Here is a 21,191-nt window from a genome sequence, read left to right on the forward strand (position 1 = left end):
CACAGGTCGGGTAACTACAGTAGTGGGAATATGTCCGCTTAATGCTTTACAGCCACCAGAGGCATGACGTACGCTGGGTGTGCTGTGCAAAAAAGACATAATAGCATTTTGTCTCTTTTTCTGCCACACATCAGATATCACGCATTTATGTTTTAAAATAATATAACTAATTACAATAAAATGTCAATCAATATAACCAATTAAAATCTAGCGACATCACCACACCACGTGACTGCACACAAACATAGCAGTGACGTACAGCGGCGATGACGCGAACGAAAAGTTATGACAGTATTGTACTAATCTCTCACCATTTAAATTGGGCTTAGTTTCTTGACCTGTATAGAAGACTATGATACATCACGGCTATTGGGTAAACATAGTGATAAGTAGAGAATCACGAGTACATTCATCTAATTGTAAATAATTTTATAGTTTTTACCAAAACAGAAAAAATCGAATTTCAATTTTCAGCGGTGAAATATCGATTCACTGAATCGATTCAATACAATATATTGTTTAGAAATCGATTTATGTGGTCTGAGGAATCGATTTTTCGTTTAATCGATTCCAAATCGACATGCCTAGCTAACAGCTCTATTTCTATAGAAAATGGCGGTTGTTTTATTAGGAAATATACTTATTAATTAATGTTTCTATACGTAAATAGACTTAAAAAGAATTCTTTTCAAGTCGTAACATTCAATTATCATGTATAAGATTATCTATATAATGACAGTATTATAAATACCCCATAAATACTATCGTATAGGATAGCACTAAAATAACGCGGTATTTCTGATTATAATTTTTAAAGGTGTGTAAATAAATTGTGTATTACTAATAGTGTTTGAGTTGAATATATTTTACATTTACCGGAATGTACTGACAAGATTTGTGTAAAACAAGTCGTGTTTTATCACATGTATGTGTTGAATAAGTGATGTGTTGATCCTTTTCGCTATCACAACAATGGGAGAGACCGAAGAATTTAATACTTTAGCATTCGAAAAGAAGCTAACGCAGCTAAAAGATACTCAAGAGAGTATTCAGTCATTATCTGCTTGGTGTTTGAAGCAGAGGCTTTACCATAAGAAGATTGTTTCTAGTTGGTTAAATGTGTTGAAAAGGGTGAAGGTGGAACAGCGACTTGTACTATTTTATTTAGCGAATGATGTTATCCAGTATAGTAAACGGAAGAATTACGAGTTTGTTGAAAGCTGGGGTCTTAATTTACAAAAAGCGACACCTTTAGTCAGGTTAGTTAGAACTAATATAAACAAGCATATTAAGTTATATTTGAGACATACGTAATGTACATTTATTTCATAAAAATATGTGCTCATGCAGTATAAAATATATAAAACACTAACTACACTAATTTATAGCATCTTCTGTATCAGATTTGAAGAAATAAATTTCCTTTATATTTTAGAGATGAAAAAGTTAGATCGAAGATATTACGTATATTCAAAATATGGGAGCAAAGGTCTGTTTATGATGATGAATTTTTATCAGATCTAACTGGCTTGCTCAGTGCTGGAGCTATAAAAAAGACTGATGATGATCCATTGGATTTTCAAGTAAGTATGATTATAATATTTTAATTTATAACTTAATTATTTTCACTTTTTTTTTTAATTGAAATGAGATTTGAAGTAATGTTTTTTTTTTTTTTTTTTTTTGTATAAAGAATTTAACACTGCAAAAAGTTTGCTTTTCATATTTTTTAGTGGGTGTAATGCATAACTTTGATTACCTAAAAGATGAAATGACATTATGTATGCATAGGTTATGTGAATGTTAGCAGATTTTTAGATTTTTAAATGCAAAGTATGCACATTTTTATATATATTTTAATTCATGCTTAATGGATATTCATTGAAAATAAGCTAAATTTAAAAAGGTGATTTTTATATATTCAACTTAATATTAAAATATGTAGCAGTAAAGCCTCCCATAATTGGTTTTGACTATTTAAATAATTGTCCCTATATTATTCGCTTATATATTTTTTTAATTAAAAAAAAAAATGATTTTTTTTCATACCAATAATGAATGCATATTTGATTTGTTCAATGCTTAAGTTTAATAATTATTGTTAAATTTTGTGATTAATTAATATATATTGTACCTTTCAGCCTCAGCAGTTAGTGAATAAAATAAAGCAATGTACAGTTTTAGAAGCGGACACACAATTAAAATTAAAATATATACATGAAAATCATCTAGAATTGTCTGATGCGGATGCACTATGCGCTAATTTAAAAGGTGAATAATATGTACAAACTTATGTACTGTCAAAAATGTGTGACGTTTAAAATTATCATAACGTTGCCGGAACGGTTTCATTTTCCTAATTTTTATTTTTTTTATTAGTATTATTTATTTTTGTGTTATCCAAACATTAAGGAATGCTAAACACTTTTTAATATTCGCTGGAACGATGGATTTTTAATATGATATTAAAAAATGTTTTATTTTTTATTTTTATAATAAATGCTCACTTTAATATTGAATCCAGCAGCTAGGTTATAAAATAATCTGGATTAATTCTAAATTTTATTCTATATGAACCATTTACAGTCTTATAATACTTTAAAAAAAAAAACGATAAATGAAATCAAACAAAACATTAGTCATAATTAAACAACAAAATTTTGTAGCAATATAATCTTTTAAGAAAGTAATATTTCTATTCTATTTTAAATAACTCGTGCAAGAGATATATTCTTTTAGAGGTTGAAATAAATTATATTCTATAAAAAAATATTGAGCCATTCTATTCATATTTGCCTGCTTATACTCAATTTTTTTTTTATTCCTGATTACTTGTTATATTACAAAATGCTCCCATTTTAAAAATGTCAAATCAATTGGACTGGTACTTTCTACAATTTTTTTTACTAAATAAAAAAGTGAAAGTTACATATCTACACCAACAATTTATACTACGCTAACTCGAATTTTTGATAAGTTGGTTTTTTAAATGCAAACTTAATAAAATGTGTTTTTATATGTAATAACAAGATCGTGAAATTGCAATTAATAAATTAACTAAGAAAGATACCAAATTTCAAATAAGTTTCTTAATTAATATAAAAGGTATCACGTTTTCCCTTTTATAAGCCTCCATTGTAAAGTTCACTTTTATGAGTTAGCTTAGTGTAAATTGCTGGTGTCGATATACGAGACATAAATTAATAAAATAAATTTAATTAACCATTTATTGTAGGAATCTATACTAATCAATTATTTTTCACAGATAGGAGTCACAAGGATGATGTGGAAAAAGAATTGAACGAAGGTATAGCGTGCGTTGAACGCTACACTCAAGCGTTACAGAGGGAATTGGTCGCTAGGGAGGCCTTATTAGCATTGCTTACTTCTGCTAATCAATATTATTCCACACAGCGAGGTGAAGTCAAAGTTGTTGCATATGTAAGTAAATTTAATATTTATTTTCTTTTTATTTATTTGTTTATATTCATCTAACTTATCGCTATTTATTATTATCTTTTAAAAAGAGTTGTTTTTAAACAGGCATACAAAAACTTTGGTGCCCGAGTACGAGCATTAAAACGTAAACTAGATGAGTTGATAACGACCCTGCCAAGTGCAGCGCCATCGCCCCCCCAGAGAGATGAAGACGTGCCTTCACCAGGTCCCGATGAAGACCTGGATCTGCCGGCTCCTGACACTGCAGAGGAAGATGGTAAATATGTTACTATTGCTACGTGGCAAACTGAATATATAATACTACAATACGATTCAGCCTGTAACATCCCACTGCTGGGCAGAGACCTCTTTCTCCTCTTAGGAGAAGGGTTGAAGCTTTATACACCACGCTATCCCACTGCAGGCTGTCGGATATATTCCGTACTATCAGTAATAAATACTATTGTCTGTGATAACAACCGAGACCAGCTTTATATGCTCTCTGAGGGGTACATACTGTGTGAATACAAGCAAGGGGTACTTAGTTTAGCAGGGCATAGCAGGATATATCCTGTTCAAATCTGAAGTAGTCCTTGAAGTACATTAACCTTTCAGAAGATCACAGCTAAGTAACACTGCTGTCAAGTATAATGTGTTCTTGTGGTGAGTACAGTAGCTAGAGCTAGAGAGGGTCACAGAGATAGGGTCTGTAAAGTGCTTGTAATGTTCCTGGCTTTGCAGGCATCCATAGGCAACAGTCTTTGCTTACTATCAGCAGGGCTGTACGCTAGTTTGCCGACCTAATCGTATCGTCGTCGTAAAAAAAACCATGTTTACTGTATATCGTTTCTAAACTATAATAGATATATATGATATATATATGATATGATAGTGTAAATTCAGTTGTAAACCTATTTTGTACCTAAATAACGACATGATTTATACAGTTCACAAAAAGTATGTCACTCTCCGGTATCATCCCTGTTATGGTAAACCTTGAAGTGGATTAAATTAAATATAAGAAAAACTGAGAGGTAAACTTCTCAGATTTATTTTATTTTTTGCTTGACTAGCCCATTGGCGCAGTTTGTAGTGACCCTGCTTTCTGGTCCGGGGGTTGTGGGAGCGGTACCCACCCTGATTCCTGTCTGGGTGTAATATATATATATATATATATATATTTATTTATATATATATTTATTTATATATGTATTATTTTTTGTATGCTTATCGAAAAATAAAAGTATCTACCAGTCAGGTACCTATAACACAAGAATTAATTTGTTTACCATAGGAACAGACAACTGTGTATAATTGTATATGCTATAGATATTTATTTATTAATTGTTTCAGTATCATATAACATAGACCAGACATTCAATACATCTCTGTCAGCTGATGGGTCTCTCTACAATCTTGGTCTGTCTTCCTTCCTAACATCCGACAATCCTTTGGCAATATTCAATGATACAGATTTGGATCTCAGTGGTAAGTTGTTAGAATTATTTTTTTACTTATCTTATTTATAATTCTTACATAAAAATATATTTGGATTATAGAAAACCATTTAGCTCCTTTTATAGCGCGCTGCTGTCCATGTACTTATAAAAAACATTTTTATTTTATTAATCTACGCTCGTCGAAGTAACACAGTATAGTCAATATCAAATGAAACTCGGCATTCTAAAAGTTTAGTATTATTTTGTATTTTGAATAAATTACATTGACAAATACTTTTCATGTGTGAAAAGGTATTTGATTTTACCTTTAAAATGCACATATATAACTTTAATAATATGTTACAACGAAAATTAATAGTTCCAATATGAAGTCAGTATTCGTTCAGTATTCATTAGTATACAATGGTTCACATTTCATCGACTTCAGTTGAACTTCAGTGGACGGTTTTATGCAGTAGACTCGAGCACAGTATCAAAGTATTATATTGAAACAAAGTAAAATTTAAAATAATTAAATGGATTTATTTAAAGGTTGCGAACAGAGCACACAATCAAACAATTACAAAGGTAGTTTTCAAACAAATCGCTGCTCTATTAATAAATAACGCTATTAATTGTGACGCTAAAAAAATAAAAATAATTATTTTGATCGCAAACGAAAAAAAAAAAAACCGACTTTAATTATATCGACAAGTAATACAACGTAGATACATTCACTCGAAAAGTAGTCGTCAGATTTCAGTCAAATTTAAACGGGACCACAAGACAAACATCAGCTTTCGATTAAAACAAGTCATCAAAATTAGTACACCTAAAATGTTGAGTCGAAAAAAAAAAAACTCAAATAAATACGCGCTATCAAAGATTACTCAAAAAGTAGTCATCAGCTCTCGATCAAAATTAAATGTGACCTACATTAGCATAAGACAAACATCGGCTTCCTATTAAAAAAATCATCAAAATCGGTTTACCTAGTATATGTTCTGAAGTAACATGCATAAAATAAAAAAAATACTTGGTCTGAGATCCTTTGGATAGATGAGATCTAACCTAAGTCGATCTCTACCGAGCCGATAATAGAATGAAACATATTTTATAATAAATTTAGTATATCAGATAATATATAAAAAATGGGTTGCCTAAAAAAATTCTGGTCTGGCTATTTTTTATTACTAAAAAAGAATTTATTTTTTTAATCTGTCTCGATAGTAGTTTGGGTGCGTTCCATTAAGCAACCGACAAGGTATACCAGTTAATAAAACATACTAACATGTACACACCAAAAAAAAAAATCATATAATTTAAACATTAAAACTGCATTATTACATTTAAACTGCAATTTATTAAATACTTGTATTTTGTATATTTGCTACTTCACTTCATCCTATTGCAGTCCACTGTTGGACATAGGCCTCCACAAGTTCGCGCCAAAAATGGCGTGAATTCGTGTGTTATGCCGATAGTCACCACGCTGGGCAGGTGGGTTGGTGACCGCAGGGCTGGCTTTGTCGCACCGAAGACACTTGCTACCCGTCTTCGGCCTGTGTGTTTGAGAGCCAGCAGTTTAATAGTTATCCCGTTAGCGGTCGGCTTTTTAAGTTCCAAGGTGGTAGTGGAACTGTGTTATCCCTTAGTCGCCTCTTACGACACCCACGGGAAGAGAGGGGGTGGCTATATTCTTAATGCCGTAACCACACAGCATATTTGCTACCGATTTTATCAATTAATATATTTAATTTATTAATTTATTTTTTATTATTTAATAAAATTTTATACACGATGTTATAGTATCCACTTTTTTAAACCTATCATTGAAACCTTTACTCAAATTATTAAATTTTAACAGTGATGTTATTTTTTTTTTTAATTAATTTATGTGTAGATAGAACGTAGTACAGTGTGTGTTTATATTTAGTCCTTAAAGTGTTTTCTCCAAAATAGTTTTAACAATTTACAGCTAATAAAATTGAGGTAATAAATTCGAGATCTGATGGTAATCCAGATTTCGATATTGGTGATATTTTGAAGAATTTCGACCCGCTCGATAATAATTCAACTTCTTCTGAAAATAATTCAGGTACAAAGAAAAAAAGGACTGCTTATTTGCATGATTTTTTATATCTCATACACAGTCCAAATATGTAGATATCATTCTTATATGACGGATCAATTAGTTGGCCACATTGAAATGGCGTAAATATACAGTTGTCGTTTTTTAAATTGAGTAAAATTAACATAAAATTTATAACATTATTTCAATAAAGAAAATACAATTGGTTGTCTGTAAAGTTGGTTTACGGACGATAGTTTAACGTGACAATGTCATAACAAAACATATCCTCGGACGCATGGCCAATCGAGTGGAAGAGAGATAGATGTGGCGCAAGTGTGCAATGAACGCAACTAAAATGAGTCATCCGTTTTCGTGCATGCAGCCGGCGTTCATCGATTTATTAGACGTTGTCACGTCAAAAGCAGAATGGAAATTATCTACGTAGTGACATTTTAAATTGCACTCACAGTCAAATGTTTCGTGATTGAATTGAGACATTTTTAAGAAGTAGTGTAGTAGTCTATTTACAACAATAAATGGACTTTTTCAAATTTTAATTATTATGGATCTGCCGATATTTCGCCGCGTTTTAGGCTATACATCGTCAAGTTACATCCAATGTGTAATGAGTATTTCGTTCTGGCCACAACACAATGATCCGACATGTAATTAATGTCGTTAGAAAAAAAGATGACATACAATATTTAACATGTAACAGTGTACAGCTTTGGCATGATTCAGTTGAACTTTTTACAGTGTGTTTGTGAAATATAAAATAATTTTTATATGATAATATTTCAATAATTAAAAAAAAAATCGCTTTGGTAATTATCATGCTGAATCCATTTATAACTAGAATATCATCGCTTTTAAAGTGGATACTGTAATTAGTAATTTCCATATCACATAATAAATATAAAAAAGTAGATATACATTGCTATTTTATCGAATATCAATGGCTCGATAATTCATTAGTATGGCAATAATAAATAGAACGTAGTTACAAGTAATAATCCTATTTATTTACAAACTATTTTTTGACCAACAGTTTACAAAAAGAGCAGTTGAAAATGCCTAGAGTATAATTTATAAGACACTCGTTTATAAAATACATTTTCTAATTATACTAAATTAGTTATTTTTATCGCTAGTACCAAAGTAACCATTATTCGATTAAATATTCTTTTGTCATATCAGCTATTAAAATTTGAATTTCAAGATTATGGTATTAGTTTTATAGGAAAAAATTACATTTAACCTTACCAAAATGTCAAGTATTTTTGGATTCAATACAATATTTTTATCCTGTTTACCACAAAGTAATTGATCCTTGAAATTGTTTTGTGTATTTGAAAGTGATTTGTATTCACCACTTGCATGTCAGATGATTATGAACTGTAAACCGTGTGCGATTGATAATAAATATTTAACTTGTGTTCTGGATTTTTTATTAATATATTAGTAAATTCTGTAAGTGAATAAAAACATTTAAAATATATTAAACTAACCACATGCATATGTTATGCCTCTTATATTTAAAAAGTTTAATATATTCCATTAATGCATTGATGAGATTAATATTGATTTAAATTTTAAACAAAGTCCGAAGAATTATTAAATATAACCAAAATAGAACCTAACTAATTTTACGACTCAAATGTGCTTTTGAAGCCTACTTCAAAAGAAATAATGTTTATTTTAATTTTGACTACTTCAGGTCTATAATTGTTTATCTATTATGTGTATATAGGAAACGTATTGTTTCATTTTTACAGCGACAAGTGCACACATATCCCAAAAGTCGCAAGACACTTTGCCCGGTTTAGATTTACTCACCCCGGACAGTACTGGGAATCCAGCGCCGCCGACGTCTTTCTATGGCACTATGAAGACTATAACTAGTAAGTGTTATCTGTAAAATATATTGGCAGAGATATGCAATTTTTTACTTTTATCGAAGCTGGAAGTAGGGTTTAACTGAGGTAGGGCACAATAGGAAATTTCTTGCTCAAAATATGGAGCAGCCCGACTGGGGAAGTACCTCGACCTTACTGAAGATAACAGTTAAATAATACTGTCTTCAAGCAGTGTTGTGTTCTTGTTAGTGAGTAAGGTGGCCAGAGCTCCTGGGGGGATTGGGGATAGGGTCAGCAACGCGCTCGCGATGCTTCTGGTGTTGCAGGCGTCTATAAGCTACGGTAACCGTTTGCCACCAGGTGGGCAGTACGCTTGTGACATTGTCCAAAATCTTAAAAAATTACTTTAGGGATCTTGAGTTCACGCCATTTTTGCCTACAATCACAGATGAACAGACTGGAAACGAATATTTGTACTATGTCAATGCTCGTAGTGGGTACTTCGAGCAGAAATCAAACCCGCGATCGCCGTTATTGTGTGTTTAGCAAAATCCGCCAAGGTGGTTGTCGTAAAATGGTAGGATTTTCCCTTAATGGACGTTATATAAAAGCCAAACACCTAAACTATATTTGAAACATTAATAATAAAAGCTTCACGGTCAAAATAGTTTACTACTAAGAAAATGAACGAATCATGAATCATGTTTTTATTTATGAAACTACGTAATGCGTTAATATCTACCAATTATTAACGCTGAGAGCTTATATATCTTGTAATATTTTCTTTTTTCCACTTAAATTTAATGAAAAACTTTTAGTTCCAGACGAACCGGAATTGCCATATTTACCGGAAGCACTCACGAACACGCAGTGGAACAACGCTAACTGGAACGTGGCTCCTGTCCCCCCTGTTGTGAGTAAATTAGAATATATACTTACACTTCAGCCTGTAATATCCCATTGCTGGGCCCAGGCCTCTTTTTCCATGTAGGATAAGGATCAGAGCTTAATCCACCACGCTGCTCCAGGTTCCTGCTGCGGGTTGGCGGATATCTTCCCTACTATGAGTAACGATCGCTATCAGATGTTCACCATAACAACCGGGACCGACGGCTTAACGTGCCCTCCGAGGCACGGTGTGGAGACGCACAAGGACTAACAACCAGATCAAAAATAAGTATTTGTGTAAACACAAATATCCACCCCGAGCGGGTATCGAACCTGCGACCGTCGGTGTTTAGGCGCCGCCGACACGGCACACGCACCATTACACTAGAGATGTCGTTAAATAACAATATATATAGTAAATATCATAAAGTATGTATCGTGGTGAGCAATATACATATGTATTAACTGAGGTAGGGCTCAAAATATGGAGCAGCCCGACTGGGTTAGTACCTCGACCTTACAGAAGATCACAGCTAAATAATGCTGTTTTCAAGCAGTATTGTGTTCCTGTTGGTGAGTAAGGTGACCAGAGCTCCTGAGGGGCGGGGGGGGGGGGACTCCTGATAGTGGATAAAGTCGACAACACGTTTACGATGCTTCTGGTGTTGCAGGCGTCTAAGCTACGGTAATCGCTTAGCATCACGTGAACCGTACGCATGTTTGTCGACCTAGTTATAATTTAAAAAAAAATGTACGTGATATAAAAATCTATTTGTGACTATTCACTTCATTAATCTTTTTTTTAATTCTCAGAAATTAGATGAATAACACGTACAGAAGGAATGTATATTATTAAGATATCTTGCAAAATTGTAAATATCAAAGTTTCCTTCTTTATTAATCGAAAAATGTAGACCCAATACCCCAAGAAATATCCAAAACTCAAAAAAATTTGTTGTGCTGAATTCTAGGAATTTTTACGGAGCTAGAATGTTAAACACTATTATACCTGCATTTGTTAAGGAACTTCCCGAAGACCTACGAGAGTTATACCTGGACAAACGAAAATATAGAAGATCACTAAAAGAACATTTACTAAAATTTTTAAGCGTTTAATAGTTACAAAATTTTGCTAATTACCTTAGTTTAAATTTAATGGCTATAACATGGTACGGTACGTTAAAAATATCATATGATAATATGATATGCGACGCGGCGGCTTGTCCGGATAAGCTCTTGTGAGTTTTCGTGGCAGGCTTATGTATAAGTTTTAACTATGTGTTTTTTGTATTTTGAACAAATAAAAAAAAAAATAAGCTTGATGTAGTCATGGCTGGTCGGTGAAATGACTAGCCTAATATAAGTAGGCTGTATTAGTTGCCAATAACGTTTGTGTACTCAGACTCTGCCGAGCGGACGTTTCGTGGAGACCCCGGAGTCTCCGCCGGCCGCGACTCGCGTCGAGACACAGCGACAGGTACACTACTGCACTTGACTGCATTCAGTCTGTGACGTCCCACTGCTGGGCATGGGCTACTTTCCCCATGTAGGAGAAGGATCAGAGCTCAATCCATCACGCTGCTCCAAAGCAGGTTGGCGGATATGTTCCCTACTATGAGTAACGATCGCCATCAAACGTACATGATAATAACCGGGACCGACAGACATCCAAACCGAAAATAAATATTTGTACAAATACAAATATCCACCCCGAGCGGGAATCGAACCCGCAAACCGTCGCTGTTTTAGGCGACTGCTGTCACTACTACACCGAGCGGATATTACAAGTAATACGAATTTCATGATTTTTGAATTTTGATATCAGTGCGATTCCCAAATGTAAATGTAATATTATAAAATTCTGAAAATATGAAATGAGTGCAGCACTAACGAGTTTATTTTAATATATCTATTATAAATATTTTAGACTTGAAATCACATACTTTATACCTTATTTGTCACTATATGTAAGCTTAGATTATGTCCTTCTATTAATCGAATGACATATAGATATATTGTTGATTTTTGTTCATTTAATTTAATTTTAAAATATATATAAATCGTTTTTGTTTTTATTCAGTTGTAAATAATTCTTTTATCCAGCCATTATGTAATTTTCTCGATTCGAATAAGCTATATAGTTTGTAGATTTATCAAACAAATGGTAATAATTAGGAGATTCCGCAAGTTGATGTCGACCACCGTGGTTTGCTACCGCCGCCCCCTCCACCTCCCATACTGCCGGTCTTAGGACGTGAGTATACATATATATTTTTTTTCTATATTACTTGCCTTTGAATTAGAATAGAATAAACTTTATTGCACACCACTTGGAAAAAAAATGACATAAAACAGTTATTTACACATAGAGTTAGTAATGTACAAAGGCAGTCTTATCGCGATCAGTAGCGATCTCTTCCAGACAACCTTTAGAAATATGAAAATATGCATTGAAAAAGTAGTTGCAACATCGCAATTATCCGTATAATTTTACACCAGCAATTTATACTAAGTTAACTCATAAAAGTGAACTTTACAATCGAGGCTTATAAAAGGGAAAACGTGATACCTTTTATATTAATTAAGAAACTTATTTGAAATTTGGTATCTTTAATAGTTAATTTATTCATTGATATTTCACAATTTTTATTATTACAAAAAAAAAAAAACAAATTTATTCAAGTTGCATTAAGAAAACCAACTTATCGAAAATTCGAGTTGGCGTAGTATAAATTGTTGGTGTCGATTTGTAAATAAAACATTATGCATACAAACATGATGCATTTTCGTTTCCTACTCAAAAAATACAAAAAAAAAAAAATACTTCATACATACACATATACATAAAATATCTAGTTAATAATAATAATAATAATAATAACAACGAATGCCTCACATTTAACGACCTCATAATTGATATCAGATATAATATAATGTTCACACTTATAATTTAAATGAATTATGGTCGAATTTCGACCACTAGGTGACTAGTTATAATTGTGTCGACTATTGTGTGCTGAGTATGAACAATTTCAAAGCACGCGCATCTGCCGAAATACTGGCATACAATTTTTTGCTTGTAAAGCGTTTCAGCTGTAACCTCAAAATAGATATATTTGTTATAAATTTACGTAAATTTATAATCGGTTTTCTGTTGTGTAAATATTTTATTTGGCAATATTAGAGATTAGATTTCTGATTCATATATGGTGGTGGTATCGATGGAAGTAACGAGGAAAGATCGGATTAGAAATGAGTATATAAGGGGAAGTTTGAAAGTAGCACCCGTGATAGAGAAAATGAGGAGCAATAGGTTAGCGTGGTATGGGCATGTAATGAGTAGGGATGAACGCTATGTTGGTAAAAGAATGTTAGGGATGAATGTCGAAGGGCGAAGAGCGATCGGCAGACCGAAAAAGCAATGGATGGATTGTGTGAGTGTGGATATGAGAAAGAAAGGAGTAAGCACTGAAGTGACGAATAATAGAGAGGAATGGAAGAGGAAAACATGTTGTGCCGATCCTACATAAGTGGGATAAGGGCAGGAAGATGATATCGATGGAAAAAAAAATCTCTAAGGACGGTATTATGCAATATAGCCAACTTTAATTTTTACAAGTAATAATATTAAAATTTAATATAAAAGTATTCTAATGCTGTTTCTTATTTTATATTCTTCATTCTAAGAAATTGATAAATGTGTTTTAGATATTGAAGACGTGGATCACAGATTACTACCGACTTTACCCCCTCCCGTCGTAGCTCCCGTGAGACATACAACACATCAAGGTAAACTGCTATCTAACTACCGACTACTTTGTAACTACAAACTGTCTACCCATGTACAATACTGACCATTATTTATTTTAAAATTAAACTGAAAACCCTTTGCAGTAAATTAACTGAAAACAAAAAATGATTCCCAAAAGTCTTTGTGGCCATTTTTTATTAATTTTGAAATGAGTTTAATACGATTAAAATAAATGCTTTATGATATGGATATGCGCGCTATTTTCTTAGTTTATGCCTCTTTAATATCATTAGAGCTCTTTGTGTTACGCGTAATATAGTATAACAAGAGTAAGTTTAGTTTTTTAGAATTGTTTGATATTTCAAGAATATTGATCGTTTCCCTACATTCGCGTAAAATTTGAGACTATGTCGATTAGCCCAGGTCTATACTGCTCCCACTGTGTAAACGTGAGCTTAACAAACATTAAGTCGTAACCTATAAAGGTTTTTACCTTTAAGTCTAATACTATCAAGTCAAGAAATTAAAATTCCTTTTTATTCTGTTGGTATAGATAAATAATAATTAATAGGTACCGTTTTCTATTCATAAAAGATCAGACGGACGGACCACTTGAAGGTAAGCGGTAAATTCCGCATATATTGGCGATATAAGACATCAATGAAAAAAATATGGAACAAGTCTAAAGCTTCAGTTTTTTTTTTGGGATCATTTTACTGCTTTGTTTAAATTTCAAATTAAAGTTAACTTTATTGCATAGATTGTATAAATTATCTTCCATATTTATATAATTGCTAATTAGGTTTTTATGTGCTTATGTATTTTTTTTATATATAAATTTGTCTCACATTTATGTGTCCTATAACGCCGATAATAGAAAAATTTTATGTTGAAAATGTGGGTAGTACGATTTTATTTTTATGCTTTAGATGTTTTAATCGTTTACGTATTATTAATTAGAATTATTATTTTTTATTCTCTCTCTTATTTGCGAAGCATGGTAAATTATATAAGATGTTATATTATTTATATTAAGTAGTTCCATGTGTAAGTGTGACAAGTATGTTTTTTTATTATAACTATTATTGTTATTATTTACAGATGTTGATCACAGGAATCTTATATCGTTGACTCATCAGCCTGCGACGCCTCAAGCTGTACCTAGACCAGTCGGTGTGGATCAAGTAAGTTTAAAACGCGAGGGTAATGTTTTTTTTTTTTTAATAACAAATACATGGGAAAGAAAGAGAAGTATGCAATTTTAAAAAATTGAATTTGTGACATTTCAATTTAAAACACATACCTACTGCTTGTTACGTTACGTTAACTTAATTTACAGTACTTTTAATCTGTTTGATAATAATTCAAATATATTTATATAATATATCTATATAATAAATCTATATATTGCAAACTTAACAATACTTAACAAACTTATTGGCATTTTGTTAAGCTTCTAGTTTTTAAAGTTCCATATTAAACTATGTCTTAGCTATCTGTATGTTTGTTTGCCTATCCGATTGTCACATGGCCGTATTATAAAGTAATAGACACTCATTCGTTGATTTGTTTTGTTGTTTAACTACTGCTCTATAAATAAAAAATAAAAATAATCTATATTTCATACAAACAGATGTTTTTTTTCAGCTTTTTTTTGTTTCAAAATATGTTTGTATGTTATGTGTTTATGTATAGATTTATCGTGTTTGGCTCTTACCATGTAAATTATTTTGCTAGGATTACAGAGTACCTCAATTAGTAACTCCGATGGCGCCTCCCATGGTGCCACCCACAGATATTGTGGAAAGCGTAGATATGGATCTGTCTGAGGACGAGGAACAACGTAAGATTTACTTATACTTACTAACATCCTAACAGCCCTTTGGTTTCATCTACTGTTGCGCTGTTATGTTAGCTTGATATTGTACGGCCTATGTTTTGTGTACATAATGTAGTATTATAATGATAACGAAATTATTAAAATCGCTCTAGTAGGCGCAGGGATTATGGATAACAATCAAATGGTTTTTAATGTTAGTACAGAATTATGATGTTAATGTTTCACTATAGAGCAAAATCCTCTTTTAAAATTTAATATTGGTCCACCTATGAGGCGGATAGATACATACATATATTTTCTATTATGTCGAGATCTTAGTAAACTATCTCAGCTTCTATTTGTAAGTACAAACATTTGGAAAATATTTAAGTGTCTTCACCTCAGCTCTCTACGCTCTGAAATATGATTTTTGTTACTCCGAAGACCAATTTAACGAATAATAAATGTAGAATTAGTTCTTAAACTCATATTTGTTTCTAAATGGATTTGTAGAAATGTAAATATAAATTTATTGCTAAGGATATGATTTAAATTGTTTTTATTTCTATGTTATATATTATCGTTTTTAAAATGTAAGTAATTCTGAAAAAAATATCTTTTTATTTCAGAAGGTATGTACCCCAATCAAAATCCGAACGAACATCGTCGTAACAGTTTCAACAACAACAAGGTTTTAGTCGGAGGCGATGACAAGACTCACACTGATAAAAACCATGTAAATATTCAGATAAATACCAATAAACCAAACATAAGAAGCACGGATGGTCCGCACACTGCCCCCGTCGTAACTACTCCTATGTCAAATCCCTTTGACAATATGCCAACTGGTCTAAAGTACAACATGCCAGCGACAACGTTTCAGAGTATTCCAAACTTCCAAAAGCCGGCCTTTGAAGATAACAATGACTACCAGAAACCTCCTCCAAATTTCCAGAAAACTGGGTTTCAAGAAAGACCTGGTTTTCAAGATAAGGTAGAGAATAATTCAACAGATAGTCCATATGAAGAGGATTTGAGAACCAGAAGTTTGGACGTTCAAAGAAACCCATCGCCTCCAGACTATCCTGAATTTCCAAAAGATGGCCCGACCGAATGGCAGAGACCTAGGTTCATGAATCACAGGTTTCCTAGGAATTGGGATCCTCGGACTAATTTCAGACCGAACTTTAATCCCCAGTTTTGGCCTAGAAACGGTCCCAGACCTCCAAATAGATGGATGGGTCCTAGACCACAGAGGTTTTGGTGATTGTGTTAAGTGTTAGCCAGAGAGTTATTATTTATAGTGACGACGCTACTGGACAAATGAATTAAAGATTTCGAGTTCGTTTTTCGCCTACCAAAACTGTATAAAAATATGTCGCATATGTATTTCGACTTTTACATGAATTTTAACTTTGTGACAAACGGATTCGTCAATTGACAAATTGTTTTGTCCGGTCTCGTTAGAGCCTCTATTTTAACTGTAAGACTAGTTTAGGGATTTAAATATATGTGTAATAAGTTTTATTTTGTCGATATGTAGAAGAAAAAAATTTGGCTTGTTTTTATTTTCAGAGTTATGCACATTATTAAAATTAAAATATAAGTATGTCGTATTTTGTTTTTATTACGGACGGTTTGTTTTTGTAGGTTTTATTGATATTTTATTCGAGTATCCCCTATAGAAAAAAAAAATAATAAAATTATGTTATAGATAATGTTGGATATAGTTTTATTATAAATACTGGCAAAAGTAGGTATTTCTGGTCTTTTTCCTTTATTAAAACAAATGGTCGTTGTAAAATTTGTTGTATGGGCTAAGTTATATTTTTATAAAAAAAGAAAACATGTCAATATTTTAACTGGTAAGATTAAGGAAGAATAATCATCTAAATTATCTTTTAAATTATTTTTTACAGAAATGGTCCTATTAAAAATCTGAACAAGATATATTATTAGATTAATATATTTATAACATGACTAATGGTATTATTTAATATAAAAATATATGTGAAAAATCTACACTTTCAGCCTAAAGTCCCACCAAAAAATGAAAAAAAAAAAAAAAAAATGTATTACGACAGAATACATAATAATTTATTTATATATTATTATAGTTACAGTTTAATTGAGTACAACAACTTGAATGAAATATACATAAATAAATAGCGTTATATTCCTTCTTACGATTTTAATTTATTAATTTGTGAGTTGTACAAGTCACTTTAAATGATACCCATGATTTATTTTTAAACAAAATGGTTGAAAATCTTGAATAATTCAGACCAAGCTTAGAGTATTAAATACAAAAGTAAATAGGTTTTAAAATTAGCCTTCCGAGTCTCTTAGATATTTTAATTCGGACTAAATTATAAAATATATTTAAAATTGTTCCGATACTTAAGGATTTTTCGTAGTAAAAGAAAGTTAAACAAAATGGGTGTAAGGTGCAAATAGTGCTCTTGTCCGTAACAATCTGTAAAGATTACATTTTTTATTTTGATCGTTCTAAAAATAGTCAACGGTGATAATTTTAACGATCGAAATATACAGGGTTAAACAATTTTTTTCTTAAATTCCAAGAGAGAAGAGAGTACCTCTAGTACACACATACATACATACATACATCTTTATTCACAATCAAAACTGTCTTCCAAAACATTAATGGGTAGATCGTTGATAATCTAGCGAAGGGTTGATCCATATTATACATAACTCGTCAAAATTTGTGCCATCATATCTTGGGTGGTTTTTTTTTTTATGCAAACATTGTCTTCACATTGACGAAAAAATAGAATTAAATTAATCAATTAAGTTGCAGTTTTTCGCAATTTATGCGCGTACATACATTTTGGCGATTAATTTTAATCGATAAATTTAGTCAAAACGACTGCACCTAGAGTTCCACCCATCCTAAAAATTTCCAAACTTATTAGTTTTTTCCTCTTTTTAAAGAAAATGCTTCTTTATGAAATTTCTTTTGATCGGCTCTTCACGTCATGTGTTCGACACAGTTTCATCTAGAGCGAATGATCTGTCTCCATTGACCCATGTCCTTTCCAAGGTTTACGACTTGTTGAATTAAGAGCATGGCGAGCTTTTTACTTAATAGGTAAAGAGCTTTTCACTTTATTGGTCAAGATATCTTAAGATGTTTTTAAGATCTTTTTTCGTGATAATTTTTTTCATCTTTGCACTCTTAGTGATCAAAATACAAAATTAAATATATATATATATACTTATATATAGTTTAGTTTTATACAAAATGTTTATGATAAGTTTTTATTGCAATAAAAATTCAGATTAGGCCCATTGAAACACATAACACTAGGTGGGTCTGTTTAGAGGTACAGAGCACTTTTTTTGTGGGCCGACGTTATTTGTTATTTGAACGATATTAAATTTGAAAAAGAAGATAGAAATCAAATCGTGTCAAACATTCAAATGAGACTACCGTTTTAATATTTTGAATATGTAAATTTAAATATTCTACTAGCTGTACCCGCGACTTCGTCCGCATGGAATTAAAAAAAATATTGTTCAGTTCGCAGCGTTAGAAAATAAACAAATTTCTAAAATGAAAGTAGCCTACGTTACTTTATTACATCAGCCATCTGCCAGTGAAAGTCCCGTCAAAATCGTTCCAGCCGTTGCAGAGATTAGTCGGCACAAACAGAGAGACAGACAAAAATTGTAAAAAATGTTATTTTGCTATATGTACCGTGTATACATCCATATGCATTATTTTAATATTACAAACAGATACTCTAATTTTCTTTATTTGTATATATTAGTCCATTTGAAAGATACGCGTTATATACTATGATTGTCCATTTAATTACGTACTGAAGTAAAGGGAAATATTAGGGATATCAATCTGAAATTGGTTTTGATACTAGCTACTTTTTATACTAGTTCTTTTTCTTCTTCTTCTTGAGGTGCGTAAGGATCTCCTACCATCATATTGTCTATTCGGACCCTTACACACAACTTCGCGGATTAAAGATCGAGTACTCAGTCCGAACCATGTCCGAAGATTCTTAAGCCAAGAGGTGCGTCTTCTTCCAGGGGGTTTCCTTCCCTGTATTATAAGTTGTAGCAATTTGTACTTATCGCTACGCATTATATGTACCAGATATTTTAGTTTTCGTCGCTTTATTATCTTTAAAGCTTCTGCCCCTTTGTTGACCATCTGCAAAACCCTTTCGTCGGAAACTATCCGTCCATAATATTTTCAGAATTCTTCTGGATACCCACATTTCAAATGCCTCTAATCGATTGCTCGTATTCTAAATTAAGGTTAATGATTCGACACCGTATAGAAGAACCGAAAAAACATAGCATCGTGCCAAACGCACACTGGTAGAAATCTTTAAGGATCGGTTGCAGAGTAAGTGGTGCAACTTCATAAATTCGTTGCGTGCCTTCTCTATCCGGCACGAAATTTCTACGCTATGATCATTTTGGTCATTGACAATGCAGCCAAAGTACTTGTACGTATTGACTCTTTGTACAGTTTGGTTTTTTACGATAAAATCTGGTGTTATGATCGGTTATGATTTACCGACTATCATGATCTTAGTCTTTTTTAGGTTAATGTTCAGACCGTATCTAGTAATTACTAATTATATCCATGCGTTGAATCAAATTTTGTAAGAAATTGAAATTTGACGTTAGTAATATGGTGTCATCTGTGTACCGCAAGTTATTAATCCGGTGCCCATTAACTAGAATACCTTCTTCGGCATTTTCCAGGGCTTCTTCAAATATTGCTTCTGCATATATATTAATAGCAAGGGCACAGTATACAACCTTGCCGCACACCTCTTTGTATGTCTATATCTTCTGTTAGCACTTGGTCAACACGCACTCGTGCTTTTTGTTTCTAGCAAAGGTTCCTAATGATCGTCGAATCTGTTGGATCAAGGCCTATGTTGTTAAGAATTGTGATAAGTTTGTCATGTCGCAGACGATCAAAAGCCTTCTCGTATATGTATCTATAAAACAGATGTATACAGGTCTATTCATATTCCAGCAACGTTGCAATAATACCTGCCCACTTTTCTGTACATTCGGTTATGGATGACCTTCAAGAAAATTTTCAAAACATGGTTCATCGACGATATTGTTCTATACTCGCCCCCCATTTCCTGGCGCTGTTGGATTTTGAGAGAGTTACAAAGGTAGAGAATAGCCAATCTGAGGGTAACATACCAGTCCTATACACACCGTTAAACAGACGGACAATAATTTGTGTATTTTCTTTCGCCAACAGTTTCAAAATGGGAATTTCATCAGGACCAACTGCTTTCCCTGATCTTGCCGATTTTATTGCATAATTACTTCTTCCTTCGTTATATCAGGACCGGTCATATTTGAGTTAATCAGTTGTTTGGAATTTCTAGTGTCGCTAAACAATTCCTTTATGTAATTCTCCCAAGTTCTTTTTCCTTAAACGACATTACAAACTTTCCATTCTCGTCCATAAGTGTTTGAAAGGCTTTCAATTTTTTCATGCCTACACAAAGGCCTTGACTTTCTTAAACATGTTGAAATAATCATGTTTCTCTCGCAGTTGAACTTGAACCATTCTTCAGATGTTGTTAATGTTTAGACAAGATACAACTTTTAACTTCCGATAAACTTTTATTACGATAAAATACAAATCAAATTCTCTAAAGCTACAACACATTTTTAGTTTTGCATAATCATTACATAGTATAAAATTTTCTTTAGTAAATAGAGTGATTCCAGAGGAAGGTTCATATGTCACTCATTCATGTCATTTAATTTGGCACATTCATTGCTTATCCTGATAAAAACAACGGTTTCAGATTAAAGACTTTGGATTAAAATTGAGAGGTGTCCCTGAACTCAACTAGTACATTTCTCAATTAGTCCCATTGCACGCAATCAGGCTCTTAAA

The 21,191-nt window shown here is 32.3% G+C and overlaps 1 protein-coding gene across 1 annotated transcript; it reads left to right on the forward strand.

Moving 5' to 3' along the window:
* Positions 1–839: 839 nt before the first annotated feature.
* Positions 840–17,447, forward strand: LOC123664407. The gene is made up of 16 exons (XM_045598952.1): positions 840–1,259; positions 1,436–1,583; positions 2,142–2,271; positions 3,266–3,441; positions 3,544–3,715; positions 4,792–4,923; positions 5,357–5,362; positions 6,856–6,975; positions 8,727–8,852; positions 9,626–9,720; positions 11,098–11,172; positions 11,871–11,949; positions 13,404–13,484; positions 14,548–14,630; positions 15,184–15,289; positions 15,895–17,447. Exons 1-16 carry the CDS (start codon positions 973–975, stop codon positions 16,530–16,532), a joined length of 2,454 nt encoding a protein of 817 aa, XP_045454908.1. The 5' UTR covers positions 840–972; the 3' UTR covers positions 16,533–17,447.
* Positions 17,448–21,191: the final 3,744 nt, after the last annotated feature.

The sequence above is a fragment of the Melitaea cinxia genome, chromosome 22 (genome assembly GCF_905220565.1).
Source record: "Melitaea cinxia chromosome 22, ilMelCinx1.1, whole genome shotgun sequence".
NCBI lineage: Eukaryota > Metazoa > Arthropoda > Insecta > Lepidoptera > Nymphalidae > Melitaea > Melitaea cinxia.

Excerpts from the sequence above, each read along its gene's own strand:
- LOC123664407 (XM_045598952.1), top strand. The coding sequence starts at position 973 with ATGGGAGAGACCGAAGAATTTAATACTTTAGCATTCGAAAAGAAGCTA. Across the intron at positions 1,260-1,435 it reads AAAGCGACACCTTTAGTCAG|AGATGAAAAAGTTAGATCGA; the intron begins GTTAGTTAGAAC and ends TTTATATTTTAG. Across the intron at positions 2,272-3,265 it reads ACTATGCGCTAATTTAAAAG|ATAGGAGTCACAAGGATGAT; the intron begins GTGAATAATATG and ends TATTTTTCACAG.